The 17,892-nt window shown below is 36.3% G+C and overlaps 1 protein-coding gene across 3 annotated transcripts in view; it reads left to right on the top strand.

Annotated features, from left to right (window-relative positions):
* UPF2 (UPF2 regulator of nonsense mediated mRNA decay) overlaps window positions 1-17,892 on the top strand; it is a 53,189-nt gene that overhangs the window by 9,154 nt on the left and 26,143 nt on the right. For all 3 annotated transcript variants that reach the window (XM_040062204.1, XM_040062205.2, XM_058420276.1), the window contains exons 4-11: window positions 2,251-2,411; window positions 3,392-3,589; window positions 4,838-4,987; window positions 5,400-5,503; window positions 5,799-5,884; window positions 12,166-12,274; window positions 13,460-13,573; window positions 14,838-14,954. In XM_040062204.1, the coding sequence (XP_039918138.1) occupies window positions 2,251-2,411; window positions 3,392-3,589; window positions 4,838-4,987; window positions 5,400-5,503; window positions 5,799-5,884; window positions 12,166-12,274; window positions 13,460-13,573; window positions 14,838-14,954 (1,039 nt within the window). The remainder of the gene's footprint in view (window positions 1-2,250; window positions 2,412-3,391; window positions 3,590-4,837; window positions 4,988-5,399; window positions 5,504-5,798; window positions 5,885-12,165; window positions 12,275-13,459; window positions 13,574-14,837; window positions 14,955-17,892) is intronic.

The raw sequence follows: 17,892 nt of genomic DNA, 5'->3' as shown, positions 1-17,892 counted from the left end.
TAACAGATTCATGGCACTTGGCTTGCTATGGAAGTGCAAGGCATGAGGAAGGCAAGACAGAAATTTGCTGAGTAAGAAGTCTATGAGTATTATAGAAATCTTCCTAAATTGTGGATTTTGGGGAAAGTAATTGTGCAGATGATTCCTTGCTTGCTTTTTTTTTTTTTTTTTTTTTTTTTTGTGAATGGCAGTTTTTTGGGGTGTTTTTGTTTGGTTGGGTTGGTTTAAGTTTTTTTTGGAAAAAAACCCAGTTGGATAAAGCAGTTCTCTGTGTATTAAAAATCTGATCCATTTTGCTGTAGTTTTTAACCATATTGTCATTCCACAATCAATTAAGTGAATAGGGAGTGAACTATTCCCTTTTGTGCATCAACTGCTTCGCATGTTTAGGTTATGATGTTTTGTCAGGTAAATAACTCATCAATTTATCTCTCTCAGGAGATTGACTGCGAAATAATTTAAGCTGTACAATTTGGTTGAATTAATTGAAAATGGCTATGCTAAATTAACAGTGCTTTAGTGCTGTGTTACCTGTGGAATCATTTAGGTAAAATTAAAGCAGACTCAAGCATTGCTGGTTAAATGGATAGTTTGGAAAAGCACCTTGAGTTACACTTTGACTTTAATATAGACATAACATAGAACCTGGTGGTCACTTGGTTACATGGCTGAGGGCACAACTAAACGTGTCAGGCTGTGTCATTGGAAGGAAACACCTTGATTCCCAAATTCTGGAGAGAGTTTTCAAAAATAAGTGTTAGCTATGGAAGAAATTTTGTCTAAATTAAGGATGTTTTTATGATGTGCTGAACTTGCCTTGGTGCTTTGAAGAGATGTAAAGTAAGACAAGTACTGTGTGCTGTACTTGTAATTGTATTCAGAGGTGAAATGTGCTTTTTAAAGTTTGCTTAATTTGATTTAACTTCTTTGAATTTGTTAACACTTGTCGTCTTGGAACTGAAATTGAGAACTGAAAGTCTTGTACTATTGTTACAGCACTTTGCTTTTCTTGGTTTTTAATAACAGTACAGAGCTTCAATGCTCATGTTTATAGAGCTGCTGGTTTAAAATATGTATGCAATGGACAGTGGTTTCAATTGAAAAGCCATGAATTGACACTTAATGTGTTTTCTGAATCCAAACTGAATTACTGCTCTTCCCAAATAGTCAGTGGTTATTTAATTTGTGAATTTTTCTTTGCTGCACTTTGCAGGAGCAGCCAATACATCTTAAATAAGTGTGTTTTGTCAGAGAAATAGAACTTTCCCAGCATTAATGCTTCTTGCTCTCTAGCCAGACACCTGTGTCCACTTCTGGTTCTGAGCAGGGATAAGGGATTTTGCTTGCTTGTGGATGTGTACAAAGAAGACTTCTGTATTACAATTAACCTGGAACAAGAAGACTGATATCCCTTAGCTTATATTGCTTTAACTATTTCAGAATTCTTATGCCACAAAACGCTTGTGTCTTTTGGCAAGACTGTGACTGTCTGCCTGTTGCACAGTAAAAGCCTAATGGTAATGGAATCCTAGAGATGATAATGTGATGATATAACCTGCTTTGGGAATTGAGGCATTTACACCTTTTTTCAGACTTCTGATGCTTCCATCTCAGTGCAGGGTGCCTGGTCAGTGGTTCCAGCACTTGTAAGCAGTGGTTAGGTTCCTTCAAATGCAAGTTATTTTTGACAACAGGTCTCAATTTTAAAAATTGTTATTTGAAACAAGTATGAATAGTTTTATAAAAGAAAATAAAGAGCAGCTGAAGAAACAAATATAACTGCTCATAATTTGGACTGACAGCCTTGAAATAACGTGGTTTGTTGGAAAGTTGCTGGGCTGCTTGTAAATTTTTTGACCTTCCTGGTGATAATAGCTCATGTAATCATTTAAACAGTACAGAAATGGATTGTTACAGGTGCAAAGCAACTTTTATCTAGTTTGTTTATAAAGCTGAATATTTTATTTTACTATGTAAGTCTTTTTAGGACTGTCACAGCCTAATCATGGCAAAGGGGAAGTGTGGCTTTCTCTTTGGACATGAAGGCTGGAGCTTCTGTGTCTGTACTGTCCTCAGTGGGATCGAAGTTGGAAAATTCAGTGTGGTTTGGAAAAATAATAGTGTCACTTAAATGTTTGCTATAGTGGTCTAAAATTGTTACAGGTTAGCTGTAAAATTCGTAATGGTTCAGCATAGCTCAAATACATTTTAAGGAAAAAAGTGGTCTTACTGTGAGTTTGGTTTTTGTAGACGCATTCTCCACTCCAAAGGGGAGTTGAGTGAAGATCGACACAAGCAATATGAGGAATTTGCAATGTCGTATCAGAAGCTGTTGGCAAATTCCCAGTCTCTGGCTGATCTTTTGGATGAGAACATGCCTGATCTCCCCCAAGAGAAACCTACTCCCGAGGGTAAGCTCCATTCTAAAGCAGGTCAGCAGAGCCCTGGACTTGGCTTGGATGTGGTGGAAAACGTAACCAAACCCTATTAGCAATGTGTTCTTTCTGCTGGTTTCATTTCATTCAGCCTTTCCCCCTGAAGGGTATCAGTTAATGAATAATACATTTATTTTTTTTTAATTAAAGTAATTATGCCTAATATGTGACCATAACTATTGTATATTCCGTGTAGTTATGGAAATGTAAGTAATATCTCTTTAGGTTTGTTTCTGGGGATAAAGTAATAAATGGAAAATTAAAAATGTTTTTACCCTGATCCCTTCCTTTAATGTGCAGTTTTGTTGGAGTTTTAAAAGCTGATACCATTTAAAAATATGTTTGAAGTCTATTTTGGGTGATGATGTTATGGGTGGGAACATATTGTTAAGCCAGATAAGTCACTAGGTGTGGCTGCCTGGCCTCCTGAGCAGAAATGCAGCTTTCAATGCCTTTAAATCTAAACTTTGAGGTTGGTTGAGATGTTGAAATCATGAGTATCTTTTGCCTTAAATATCTTGAACTTTCAAAAGCTGTATTTCTTGAAAGCCTCTAAATATTAAATTGTTATTTTTAAACGTCATTCTTAAAATTCAGTGGGGTGCAGTTCATCATACAGTGATTACTTTTAATGCTAATGTTATTAAAGTCTGTTACAACTTTCTAATACCACGTAATATGCTGCTTAATTTTTCTTGATATGACTTCCTCTGATTCTGTTTTTTCAGTCAAAATGAAATTTAGGATTTAAAGATAATTTCTTGATATGTCTAATACTAAGATTGGATTGTTAAAAACACTTTCAAATATGTGTTGAAATATTTAGGTGAAAATAGAGGTAGTAAAATAATTAGTTTAACACTTTCCTAAAAGGACTCTTAATCTCTAAGGTGCCTTCCCATAGAAGATTGTGAATTTGTGTAAATAACTTTCTTACTATTTCACTTTTTTTGCAGAACATGGACCTGGTATTGATATTTTCACACCAGGAAAGCCTGGAGAATATGACCTGGAGGGGGGTATCTGGGAAGATGAAGATGCCAGAAACTTCTATGAGAATCTCATTGACTTGAAGGCTTTTGTGCCAGCAATTTTGTTTAAAGATAATGAAAAATATTCCCAGAGCAAGGATTCCAGCAAAGATGAATCAAGAGGTAGGATGCTTAGATGACTCTTTTCTTCAACATATCATGTCCAACAGATAAACAAACTTGATGGAGGTAATGAGTCTCTAAGGAAATAGTTTGTGGTAATCAGGACAGTACCCCAGTTTGGATGAATTTTTAGAGAATAAACTAGGTGGTGTAGGGAATATATCTCGTTATTAAGGAAGAAAAAAAAATAAATACATTTTAATATTGTTAGAATTGTAAATTTCAAGTAATTGGAGGTTAACCAGTGGGAGTAAATACTAACTTTTCTGTGAGAAATGGGAAGAGTTTTCCCTTTTTTGCAGGTAAGTGTTTGGGGTTTTGTTCACTGTTGTTTTCTTAATGAATTATTAACAGTAGGTGACTTTGTCAGCATAAAATTTCACTAGATTAGAAGGCCTTGGTGGTTCCTCACTTCTGACACAGCTCTCAGTTCACAACCAGGCATGTGCAGACTTCAGGTGCAATGGGATAAAAAGTCACCATCCCTGGCTCAAAGAGTAACAGAAGATGCATGTTTGGAGAATTCTGACATTTCGCTGTAAGGATCTTTAGATATTGGGGCAGCTTGCCCAGGGAGACTGGAATCTCTGTCTTACTATTTTAAAATAACTGGAAAAATAGCTGAGAAATCTGGTGTGAGTAGTGTTCATCCACTTTGACCAAAATGTGGAACTGGAGATATCACCAAAGCCCATTCCAGACTAATTTTGTCTGTGATTCTAAACATGTTGTTTGTGAGTCTATATTTCCGTATGATGTGTGCACTGTTTAGAAGCTGTCACACTCGGCTTTGAAAAATTTTAGAATTTTAATAACGTTATCTGCCTTGAATTTATTTTTTTTAAATGAGGCATGGTCTGCAAATGCCATTGGAAGGAGGCCTGAAAAAAAAAAAGTAAAATTCTGTAGGTAGTAATCTCTTGGAAAAATGTTCAGTGTTGGACCAGTGTTGTGGACCTAGAAAAATATTAACTGTTCTTTTCTGAATCTTTATTAGATTCAGGTATCGTGTTCAAGGAAACTAATAATCTTTATTTGATCTTTTATGTAGCATGTATTTCATCAACACCTTTCTCCTGTTCTGCTTTTTCCTTTTTTTTTTTCCTTCATCTGTGTAAAAGATTTTCCATTAAGGCACTAAAGAAATGTAGGTTTAGCAGCATTAATCTTCCTGTATTCTAATAATGACTGTGTATATTGAGCAGATTGTTAGTATTTACTTTGTATTTCTACTTAACTTTTAAATAGATTCAAAAGATGCCAAAGATAATAAGGAAGCAGCTGGGAATGAGGATCTGGAATTGGAGCTGGAGAACCTGGATATTAATGATGATGCACTGGAGTTGGACTGTGGAGATGAGGCAGAAGATCTTACAAAGAAGCTTCTTGATGAGCAAGGTAAGAAGAATTGGTTTTAAGAATTCTTTTTCTTACTGATTGGTTCTTTTTGAACTTGATTGTTTTAGTTTGTCGATTTGTAGAGTGCATTCAGGGCAATTTATTTCTTTGTTTATTTATTTATGAAACAAATAGCTAGGAACTACTAGGATTGTGATAAATGGTTTTTTAGCAAGTCATTCAGATACAAGTGAAAATTATTTTAAAGATGTTTATGTAGTGAAAGTTATCAGCTCCTTCACAGCTTTTAAAAGCTAGCAAATATAAAGGCAGTTGCCTGAAAATTGACTACAAAGAGGAATGAATGCTTAATAACTAAACATTACAAATGCACTGTTTGGGGAATGTGTTCGTAAATGATTATATTTCATAGCTTAAAGATGTCTGCTGCTTGTTTATTTCCCTCTTTTAGAACAAGAAGATGAAGAAGCCAGTACTGGATCTCATTTAAAACTCATAGTAGATGCTTTTCTTCAGCAGCTTCCAAATTGTGTCAACAGAGACCTCATAGACAAGGTATGATCATAATTTCAGGTTTTTGCACTCTTAGATAGCAAATAAAAATTTCAAACTTTGGAGTCTAACAGTAGCTGAATTAATTTTAATCAATCTGTATTCCTCTCAGTGGACATGTTTTCTAACTCTGCCTGTTCTAGCCAAAACTGAAGATTTTTCTTTATGGTTATTTTTAGAGCAGTTGCATGTAGTAGGAATAGCTCTGCAAAAGCTGTGTTTAAACACCATTTTCTGTTGCTTTCTTGAAAACCCACTGCATTAAAGTGAAGTGTTGCATTAACTTTCCTCTTTATAGGCAGCAATGGATTTCTGCATGAATATGAATACAAAAGCTAACAGGAGAAAACTGGTACGAGCACTTTTCATAGTTCCTAGACAAAGGTAAGAATGGAAGGGGACCAAGCTGGATCCACCTATTTATTATTTAATTTAGCATGTGCTTGTATCTTTTAAAACTGGTGTATATTCTCTTTTTTTATTCCTGATGTGCACTTTTGGAGTGGCTTATGCTGAAGCACCAAAAAAATATCTAGAATCAATGATCACACCATGATATTTTGTCAAAAATTAAGGGTTTTAATGATTTTTTTTTTTCCTCGTACTTGGTGTTTACAGCAGATCTCTTCTCATTCCTTTTTGTTTTTAACTCTGAAAATAACAGCAAAACCTACGAAATGATACCAAAAAGGGAGGATTTATTTCAGGACAGCTTGCACTTTTTTGTGTTAGAGCACAGTATAGTTTGGAAGGAGGATTTCTTGTGATATGTTAATTCTGATGCAGTACGTGGTCATTATAACAGCCTTGTGCCTTCTGCAACAGCCAGTTCTAGGCCATTCTAGGCCACTTAAAGCCTGTTCTCTTTTGTCTGTGTACACCTGCCTGTGTAAAGCTCTTGCTGTTTCTCTTGGTCTCTGTGTAAGCAGATTTACTGCACTTGCAGGAATAGCCCTGCTTCCAAAAACGGTTGCAAATACTCAAATAAAAACATTTAATTCATTGGAGGAGTAATATATTTCTCTATTCTCTGGTAAACGTGACCTTAAATAAGTGAAATTACAGAGAAGTTGCTTTTCTTGCTTCACCTTGCCCTGTTTCTCACGATAAGGTGTTTTGATGCTGAATTTAATTTAAAGTGAACATGATCATCTTGGAATCCTTGTTAAGAGTTTACACTGCTTTGATTCCATTACCTTTTAACACTGGAGGGGAAATGTAGCTTGAGTATCTGTTTTGTCTCAACACATGTGTAGACAGGCTTCAAATAAACAGACTTTGTTGGTGCTTTGTTTTCCTTAAGTTTAATCACTGCCTGTGCTGTGTTTTCAGCCTTAATTCAGCCAACTTCTACATCCCATCTGTAATAGTGGTCTGCTGTGATAATAACCCTGTTCTCTTGCTGTGTGCAGCAATGGTTTGTTTGCTGACTGAGGCATTAACCTGACTCCACAGTGAAATAATCTTTCATTCTCTTGGTTATTCTTGCCTTTAAAACTTAAAAAAGTTTGACCTCAGTGTTTGGAGACTGATGATCTTCTGTGTTAGATGTAAGTGCTCTCCAGCCCAGTTGTAGATTTCAGAGGAAGTAACATTTCTGTTTATCAGCCTGCTGTTAGTCATGAACTGCATCCAAACACAATGTGAGAAGAATTTCTTTTTCACAGCTTAGAACATCTGCAGCAATGTCAATCAGCAGGAGCACTTAGACTTTTGTCTTCAGCTCTGCCATAATAGAGAACTTTCCATACTTGTAAAATGGAAGTGACTTTTTGGCTGGTTTGAGAGCATACGGTAATGTTTGTACCACTGCCCTGTATTGTTTCCTGGTGCTGTAGGTTCCAGGTTGCTGGAATTGATTATTAACTCTTGGAACCTCTTTGAAAATCCTTTATTCTCGTTGCATAATCTGCTAAATTGTGCTAGGTGACAGTGATCTACAGGAACTTGTAGATGTGCGCAGCAAAAGGAGGTACTTTCAAACAAGAATAGCATGATAAGGCTTGTAAATTGAGCAGTGTGAATTCACAGATGGCATGAAAGCAAAAGTTAAAACTCCTGATATATTGCACTGTTAAAAAAGGTGTCTGTGATCAGGCTGTACTATCAACAGAGTTAAGAAACTCCTAGAAGCATACATAGTTTCCTCATTGCCATTGATTTGTCATCTTCCCAGTGGTAATTCTATTGCCCTACAGCTTTGTATTAAAAGTAATAATAATTTTAAAAATAATAACTTTTCTGATAGAACTCAGCAGAGGAGGATAGATGGTGGGGTTGCCTTGAGGAGCTGTTACTTTTGTGATGGTTCTGGTCTCCAGTAGTTGGAACTGACTTTGAAATTAATGCCTCAGCTGATCTTCTCACTGCTGGTCTTTAATTATAACTATGATTTTTTCCTAATATTAAGAAACATTAACATTTGATGTACAATTTTTTTTTAGCTCCTTTTCCTGCTGTCTGCTCTGGGACCTATTTGAGTAATAAATACTCAAGCTACCTTCATTCTTTTAAGGTCTTCAGTTGTGTTTATGTGCCTGCATTGGTAACCCCATCTCTGGGCTACTCAGCTGGAGGAACAGGATATTGCCTGAGCTGCTTGTTCTGAGCACAAGCAGTTGGAATGTAAATACCAGCTGAACTGCCCAATTTGAAAGGGCAACCTATCCCAATATTGAAGTAAACTATTGCTGCAGTTGGTAAAAGAGCAGTTCTGCTGTGTGTCTTCAAATCAACATTCGTAATCCTTTCTGATGTAGAAAATTTTATACATTCTGTAACACGCTGCTTTGAGGCTTTGTGTACTGTGCATTAACAGCGATTTTGCTCTGTGGATCACTTCACTGAGCCACGATGATACGGTTTTACCTTCCGTTATTGTTGTTCCATACTTGTTTTTACTAATCCAGGATTTTTTTTGCAATATCTCTCTGGGATACTGTGGGAGAAGAGTGCTTGTTATGCTGATGTTTTTAGGAGGGTTTTTTGTGAAAGCTTCAGCAGAGCAATGTCCTTGAGGATGCAGATAAAGCAGTACGTTTTCCAAAAGCATTTCATTTCCAAGCGTATCAGTTAATGCTGTTTACGTTTAGCTGCTTTATTTGCAGCCATAATGAGGTATTTCAGTGACAGAATAAGTTCTCTTTCTTCTCCTGAGATCACTTTTGGGAAATGTACAGGCACAACAGTTTCATCAAGAAAGTGTAGAACTGTTGTTTTTGTTTCTTTTTTTTTTTTTGAGGTGTAAAACAGACACTTTGAAATCAAAGTCATTATGTAGTGTTGCCAGGGAGCTTTCTTGCTACCACTAGGGTTGGATAGATTGGGACAAATTAGGATTCTTTAGGACATAAAACTTAATTTGACAAAAAGGGCCGTTTCTTCCTCAACTCACTGTAAATCAGTGTTAGAATACATCTTTGCCCTGCTCTGTTGAACACTGATGAATGGATCACATTTACATTTTCAGCTGTGATTTGAACCTCCAACCCAACAGAACAGAAGGCCTTTTAAAAAGATTTTTCAATGCCAGTGTGCGAGTGACTTTCACATTTGCATTGGAGGATTGATTTAAAACTAAATATTAGCCTTTTCACCCAGCACTGCAGACAGTGATTTAACCCATGCTGCTCACTTTAACACATACTGCTTTAGGACTTTTGTGTGGTTCTTTGCTGTCTAACTGAATTATCTTCCTCCACACAGAATTATTTAGATTTACCAGAATATTGCAATTCTGTAGATGATTTTCTTTTACTTCAATATGAGAAGTCTGAAATATTTTCTTTGGCTTTAAATTCCAAGCAATTCTGGATAAATGTTAAGCAGTATGTCGGAGCTGTTGTGGCTTATGATATTTTTTGGCGTTCCCATCTATGGTGATCTGTGAATTTGCAAGTTGACCGGCAGTAAGAGATTGTTCAGGTGGAGGTTTTTAGTGTTATTATTGGTTGTTCTTAAGTCAGAAATTAGCTGCTTCTTATGTGCTAAATAGCTGTGTGCATTTTAACTCAAAAGCTGCATGCCTCATGCCTCCAATGTATTTACCTTCAGCTTTTCATCCTGGGACCTCTCTGTACCAGGGTCCTTTCTGTTCAGTTCAACTTAGCGGTGTTTCAGTGGCTTGTTTCAGTTGAGGCTAAAATTGAGGGATGTGCTTGAGATCAAGGATTTTATATCCTCGCAAAGAAATAAAAGCCAAAAGTGCTTCCCTGGTAACATTCCAATTCCACATCACCCTTCTCTTCCACTGAGCAGTGTGGCTGGCACTTAGTACCTGTTCAGGCTCTGTGAATGCCCTGCTTTTATCCATTAGGATTATGCTTGTGAGGCAGGAGTTCTGGCTCCGTTGCTTCATTCTTTAAGCTGTCTTGTAGAATTACAGAAATTAGGAAATGGCCCCTTCACTCTTCCTGGGCATAAAATTTTGGATATACCCATTTTAGAGAGATTGCAATTAGGACTTGAGAAAAGTATTTCTGTAAGTTGGTTTATGATTGGTTTTGTTTGTTTGGGCTTTTTTTTATAAACTGCCATTTTAAATGGTAGAAGAAAAATATGCTCTTAGATATTTTACTAGCACATAGCTCATGTGAGCCTGAGATCCAGAGCTGGCTAGATTTCAGTTCATGGCCTGTGGTCTAAAGGACAGTGGTCAGAAGTGGTGCTTTTTACTGTGGTGGTGAATATTCAGGGTGCTTGACGTGGACTTCAGAGAATGACTGGCTCATCCCTGATGCCAGATCTTGCTTCATGATCAGAAGAGCAGGAAGAGAAAGCAATACTGTGGAGTTTGTGGGGTTTAGTTAAGTTCTTCCCCCTTTCTCATGAGAAAGAAATGCTTTTGGAGGGGACAAAGCACTGCATGTACCAGTAGATGGTGCCACTGATACTGGAATGTTTCTGCTGCTGAGCATAAATTTTTGTCTCCCCTGAGAGGGAACTAACTCAATCTCTGAATTGCCAATTTCAGCATAATTAACCCAAGGCTTTGCCTTATTATATTTCACCTATTTAGAAATACCCAGTCTTACTATGCTTCCCCATGAAGAAACCTTTTGTGTCCTGCAAGGGAATAACAACAATGTGCTCTAAGACTAATTTTCCCCCAGGTATACTCAGTTTACAGAGATGAAATTATTGGCTCTCAGCAGGCAGGTACTTTTTGAGACCAGAATAAAACTTTCTGATATTTGTCTTAAAAGAGTTGCCATCCAGAAATCCCCTCAGTTAAAAGACACCCTCTTAGTTCAGCCACAGTCCTCTCGTAGTTTAGCTTTTGTGGCTGTGTGTGAAGTAGTGAGAGAGAATTTCACTTCTCTCAAAGTTAATGGCTAAATGCTTAATAGCATGGTAGTAATTTGCTGTGTGTAGTCAGCCGTGGCTATGTGTTCCAACCAGCTTGAAAAATGTAAATACTGCTTCAGTTATTGATTAACGAAAGAGATGAAAAATGTTAAATAGGTAACTGAGATACCCACAATGTTTCACCAGGAGTCTTGTGTGTTATCAGGAGGCTGCCTGGTTGTGCTTTTTGGGGGAAGTGTACTCTGATGCTTCTAACCCACAGTTTAAAGAAATACATAATTGTCTCTTTTTCTGTAGGTGGGTATTAAATGTCTTGGAATTGGGCTCCAGTGACATAGAATCAGAAAGGAGAAAGGAGGCAGTTGTGATGGCTTGTTTTGGGATTTTTGTCTTGATGCTTTGCACCAGGACAAGCTCTGTGTATCAGCTGTGCTTTTGGAACTTTTTTGTCAGCATATTTTTTCTTTTCCTTTCCTGAGCAGTAGGGAAAACCTTAATCCTTCGTAAAGTGTAAACTCAAGATGCATTTTTTCCTTACAGGCAATTTCTCAGTAGAAGCATGCAAATTTAGGATATTCCTTTCCACTTACTTTGGCTTGTTCTAGAGCTCATCTGTTTACTGCATTAACTTAACATTCTGAAAATAAACTGAAAGTACTTCCTTCAGCTTGTTAAATGATATTATGAGGCCTCAGAGAGCAGTTGGATTCTCTGCATTTAAAACATATATACACAGCTGGTTTGCATAAATATGCAAAGGAAATGGGTGTGAAGGCATGTAATTAAGGCAAGAGAGAAGGAAATAAGGAAATTCGATAGAAAACTTGGAAATATTACCATTTGTGGGAGGAATAGCAGTTTTTGGAAAAAGGGTGGCCACATCACTGCTGCTTAGCTTTGTTTTATGTAATAACTGCTACATTCTTTTAGAAGTTTCCCACCTTAAAAGTACAGATAGTCTCTACCTTCCTGGTTATGTCTACTGCTTTTCAGAAAAAATATGAATACTTTGCCATAAGCCATGGTCTTGTCTGTAAGAAGCTGGTTTTTGCATGCTGAGATGGATCTGAATTTTCTTTCTGTTTGGTAAATTCTGTAGTTGATGGTATTCAGCATTTTACCTTTGGCAGGAGTTAGAAATGAAATTAACTATGAAGTATTCCAACAGGATATGGTGGTTTGCTTTCTTGTATTTGTTTTTAAATGATACTGCATTCTGAAGTGGGTCAAAAAAATTGCATGTCTGTAATTCTGTCAGTGCATTGATTCTTTTCACAAGTAAAGTGGTACCCACATGTGTACACATAAATACATTTTTGTCTATAAATTGTCTGTTTTATCCTCTCCTTTGTTTGCAGATTGGATTTGCTACCATTTTATGCAAGACTGGTTGCCACATTGCATCCCTGTATGTCTGATGTAGCAGAGGATCTCTGTTCCATGCTGAAAGGGGATTTCAGGTTCCATGTATGTTTTGGTGATTTAGTGTTTACTAAAACCAGATTAACCAATCTCATAAGTTTTGCTTCGAGGAAAAAAAACCATTTTGTGTTGTGTAGATACTACTTCTAAAATTCAGTTAATATTTTTATGTCAACTCAGCAATCCTAGAAAAAAGAAGAGAAATTTTTTAACTTTGTAAGTCCTTGTAAAAGAGAAGTTTTTGCAAAGTTCCATATATGCTTACGTATTTGTATAAATGAACTGTACAGCAGCTTACAACAGAAGACACAAAAATTCGAAGCTCTGCTCCATCTATGTTAAGAGTTTTCTGTAAATTAATAACTAGCTTTTAAAATGAGACCTGACCTATTCTAACATTTCCCACTACAAGGTTATTATTGTAGTAATCACTATTATCATAGAGTAATTCATATTAGATGTTATAATTTTCATCTATCAGAATTTTCCACAGAAATGTATTTTTCAGTGTTGTTTCCTTCACTTTCTTTTAAGTGTTGTAATCAAACTTGTTACGGTGCACAGCGATGATTGTGTCTCCATTTTCTGAGTTTTGTGGCAAAGATTTAATTTTTTTTTCCTAATATTGACATTAAAAATGTGTATAAATTGCTCAGACTTACTTGAATCTTAACTATGTTAACTTTCTTAGAAAAACCTCTTTCTGTTGGGGAAATACAATTTTCTATTTTGTGGATTATGTTTAGACATAGATATATATTAGTGCTTTATCCCTACATTTATGCTGAATATCAGTAATTTTAAAAGTCTGCACAGTACTAAATCTGACTTGAAAGAGCCATCAATGTTTAATATTTCCTTGAGGATAGGACAAGTGGCCCTATTCACATAGAGACTTCATACTCATTCTGAAAATATACAGTTTAAAATACTTTATCACTGCTTTACTGTGGTAGAGGAGGAGGATCTATGGCTGTGGGTGTGTTAGAGGAATTAATTGTTTTTGGGGGTGGGGAGATGGGGAAAAGAATTGAAAATCTTCTAAAGAAACAAGGTCATAGGGAGAGTTTTAGGAAACCCAGTGAGAAGTAAAGGTGGAGCTTGAGGAACCAAACCAATACCAAACACTGCTGAATTCCCAAGTGTATTTTGTACATGTTCAGATGAAAGCAATTTAGAAGAAGTGGGTATTTTTGAGGGCCTACAATCAATTTTTTGGTTGTTTTTTAGGTAAGAAAAAAGGACCAGATCAACATTGAAACAAAGAATAAAACTGTGAGATTTATTGGTGAGCTTACCAAGTTTAAGATGTTCTCCAAAAATGACACTCTCCACTGTTTAAAGGTTGGTGTTGTGATAGCCTGTACTCCTGTGTTTGCTGATAATGCATCCCCATCCTATTCCTCTTCACTTTACCTGCTAGTGATGTTACCTGAATTCATTACATGGGATGTTTTAAACCCTGGTGTCTGTGGCTGCTGTGTATGAGGAGACTTTTAAAGCTGCTGTAGAAGTTAGAATGTTTTACCTCTTCTGATGGGAGGAATATATTAAAACAAACTTCTACATTTGGACATAACCAAACTGCTCATCATTTTCTTTGTAGGTATGGCAGACATTGCTACTTATTAATCTGCTGTACATTGCAAAACTTCGATAATGTTGAATTCAATGAATGTTTTTGTGGAGGAGAAAATAATATTAAAGGAGAGGGGCTGGACGCAAAAAACATTTCAGTGATGCAAGGAGAGGCTTTTTTGCCATTTTAGCAGGTGCTTTTGTTTGTTGAGGAACAAAACATTTCTGGAAAGCATTAATCTCTAGGCATATCATCTCACTTTGCATGCTGGTAAACATTCAAACCTTGTCAAGTCCCAAATTAAAAATAGGTTTTAAAAAATAAAAGTGCCTTTAATAAAAAATGCTTGAGTCTCACAGCTTAACATCACTTTCTATGTGACTAGTTTCTATTCATTGACTCGTGAGATATCAAAGCTGAATTCCTAAAAAAAATCATAATCTCTCATGGTTTCACTTCTCTTGTTTGTAAAATGCTGTAAAATGCAAAGCTGTATTAATTGTAGTTATTCCTTAACTTAAAACAGTGAAGTGTGCTCTGAGGTTACTGTGCCCTTGTGCAGTATTATTGAGTAGTTTGGGTGGGGTTTTTCTGCCAGTCTTTCATAACATCCTGTTCTTCTGAAGCCTAAATTTAGGATCTGTAGGCTGTTGTTATAAGAATTTTAAAATGAGATTAATATTAATGTTTTGAATATTAGAATGGTTTGGGTTGGATGGGACCTAAAAGATCATCTGGTTCCAGTCCCTGTCTTGGACAGGGACACCTTTCCTCCTAGACCTGATTGCTCAGAGCTCCATCCAGCCTGGCCTTGAGCTCTTCCAGGGATGGGGCATCCACAACTTCTTTGGGCAGGCTGTGCCAGGGCCTTGCCAATCCTGACATCTGATCAGTGAAATCCATTTGCATTTATTCCATAAAGAATTTAGAACACCGGCATAGTGTCCAGTCTGGTAGATATAACTTAATGTTTTCTGCAGCTGAAAAAGATGTTTAACAAAGCTTTGCTTTTCTGTAAATACATACCAGATGCTTCTGTCAGACTTCTCTCATCACCATATTGAAATGGCGTGTACCTTGCTGGAAACCTGTGGCAGATTCCTCTTCAGATCGCCAGAATCTCACTTAAGAACCAGCGTTCTTTTGGTAAGAGAAAACTTGTTGTCTTATGGAGAGGGTGTCATGTTCTGGCTTAAAGCAATTACCTCTTTTTGAAACTATTCTTGAGAACTTCAGTTGACCTAAAATCCTCTTCGCTACTTGAAAGAAAATGTAAAAAAAAAAAATTCAATTTCTGAAGTAAAAAGCTATTGCTTTTGAACTACTAGTAATTCAGAGACAGGGCAAACCCAGGGGATGAGGTTGAAAGAATATTGTAGATGTACCTGAACGTGCCTGAAATAGTCTTTGAGGGGAAAAATAGTGGTGAATGGAACCAGACATGATTTCAACTGGAAGTGAAGACATTTGTGCAAGAGGTGGTTTCTATGTCCTCTATAATGATCCGGGGTTCTAAATGTGAAAATGTGAAAAAAAGCTTACGAAGACACTAACAGAAGCAGTTTTAGAAACAGAGATTGGGAATTAAAATAAGATTAGAATTGGGATCTGTAAGTCTGGAGAAGTACTTGCAAAGACTTATAAATAACAACTGCATTTAAAATAACAACAACTGAATAATACATTTACTGACTTGGGAGACAATACTAAAACCCTGTGGCCAGGGCAAGAAAATAAGTCAGACATGGTTGAAGAAGACCTTCAAAGATAGATTCACTTTCTCTTAAACCAGTAGTCTCTCTTCTCGTGCTCTAGTTAATGGAGAAGCACTTGCATCCTTGGGTATATTGTTGTACAATTTCTGTCCACAAAATACTGGTTTTTCCTGAACCTCTGAATGTCAGAACATCTGTTGAGGTGGTAGAGTCATGAGAGGAAAGAGATGGACAAATTAACTTCCAGTTCTTGGCTCAGGCTTTTTGCCGCAGTGTACTTTGTATCTTGAAAGGTTTGAATCTCAATTTTCTAAAGGTTTGCCAGCCGATGTGTTGTATTGTGAAATATGTTCCTTTCCATAATCAAATATTTTTCCCTTGAAAACCCTGTTCCATTATCTTTAAAAGACATTTCACCCATTGCTATCATTTTTGGGTAGTTAATAAAAATTTTAGAAGTAAGGAAAAATTAAATACTTATACCAGAGCTGGTTTTTGTAACTGACTGCTTCTTGTGTTATGCACTATAAAAATGCTGACTGTTAGCTGGATTGCTGGAATCTGCTGGATGAATGCTAAACATGGCTTAACTGTGAAGTGCAAGACAAACCACAAACCCTGTTTGAATTATTGAGGCTTAAAACCTCACAAGGTTTTGGATAAGTAATCTTTCCTTACGCATTTAGGAACCGGAAGGTGGAAGATGGCAAATAAATTTGGAATATCTATTTATTAACATGTAAAATAGGTGAAATAGATTTGTATCTTGTATCCATCTTAATAGCTGTATCTTCTAACATTCCCCTAAAAAAACTACAGAGATTAATTTTGACAGAAATACTCTTATACAAATTGGATCATAGTCTTATGGTACAAGTTAGCGTGAGCTGTGGAAAAGATTTCTCCCAAAGTAAGCTGATGATAATCTTCTGGTAAAAATCTAAGGAATTAATTAAGGCCTGTTGATCCTCTAAATAATTATTGGTCCTAATCTTTACTGCTGACGATGTATTTTGTAATAAGATTCCAGACAGGCTGCGTGTCTCCTATTAAGGACAATGGTGCTTTGTCCTGGTGTGGAAGAAAGTCATAGTTAAGAATGGATTTTAAAAGTAATTAAGGAGAAATTACTTATTGAGAAGTAAAGTGTTCTATTAAGGGCATCACAAATTTAGTGGCACAGAGTAACTTTTTCTAGAGAAACGTTTAGTGATCATATCCTGGTTTTGTGGGACTACTTCATGTTTTGCAAATTATTTAGAGATTCTTTTATTAGGACAGTGTTTACTTCTAGTAATGGTCTTCTTGGCAAATCTTTCAAATTCAGTGTCCTGTATGTAATTTAAAATACTAATGTAAAACTAGATTGGCTTTAGGTTTGATCAGTTGATAAATGAATTATTTGAATTGGAGCTTTGAAAGGGAGATCAGCTTCATCTTGATCTATATTTCTGTAACATAAGCAAGTTAAAATGTCAGATTCTTGTATTACACTGTTGTGGTCTTGCTGAAAGAATATTAGAAATTCTGCTATTAAAAGCTTCCTGATGGATTTTAATCATTTAACTTAGACAGTTGTCTTAAACTTTTGGGCCAGTATATTTATCACTTGTGTTGATAAATATCCAGAACTTAAGCTACACAGTGACTTCCTCCTTTGTGTGACTTTTACTGGTGGTGTTGAAACTGTGGGAGTTGTTATTTCTACAGGCAGAGGCTGTGGCAAAATAAATGCAGTTTATATAGAACTGTGTTAATTCACTATTACAATAATGTGCTTCCAGGAAATGAAAATTTTCCATTTTGAACTCTCAGAACAAGTAGTAGGGCAGAGCAGATACTCAAGGGAAGGAAGAGCTGAACAGTTTCAGTATCTTGCTATAATTTGGTGTTTAAATGTCAGCCATGCTGAAATACTTTCTGAAATTGGAATTCTCATGATGCTTAGGTTTTGATTAGTTACTTCTTTCTCTTTCTTTATTCCCTAATGGTCACCAGATTTTCTTTTGAAATGCTTGTGCAATATATGCTACGTGCAGAGAGATTTTGCTACTCACCAAGAAGAAAAACCCAAACAGTTTTAATATTTTAACATGGATACCTCAGTGTTGTTTGTGGTCTGTTTTTATCAAAGGAAAGACAGAAACCTAATCTTCAAATGTAATGCTTTACCTGTGTAGTTCTTCATTTTAGCTTAGTAAAACCAGGACCCAAAGTAGCTGATGAGCTTAAAGCGCTTTGGATGGCTGGTCTTGCTTTTTTCTTTGGAATTGCATCAAGGTTTTTGTTACTACAGGCAGTGTAGTATTAAGATTTCTCTTCCCTGCATGTCTGTCTGATGTCTTAACTGAAAAAGGACTGAAACAGCT

This window comes from Hirundo rustica, chromosome 4 (genome assembly GCF_015227805.2).
Source record: "Hirundo rustica isolate bHirRus1 chromosome 4, bHirRus1.pri.v3, whole genome shotgun sequence".
NCBI classification, from domain to species: domain Eukaryota; kingdom Metazoa; phylum Chordata; class Aves; order Passeriformes; family Hirundinidae; genus Hirundo; species Hirundo rustica.
The sequence above is the reverse complement of the archived record's forward strand: the minus strand, read 5'-3'. Positions and strand labels throughout refer to the sequence as shown.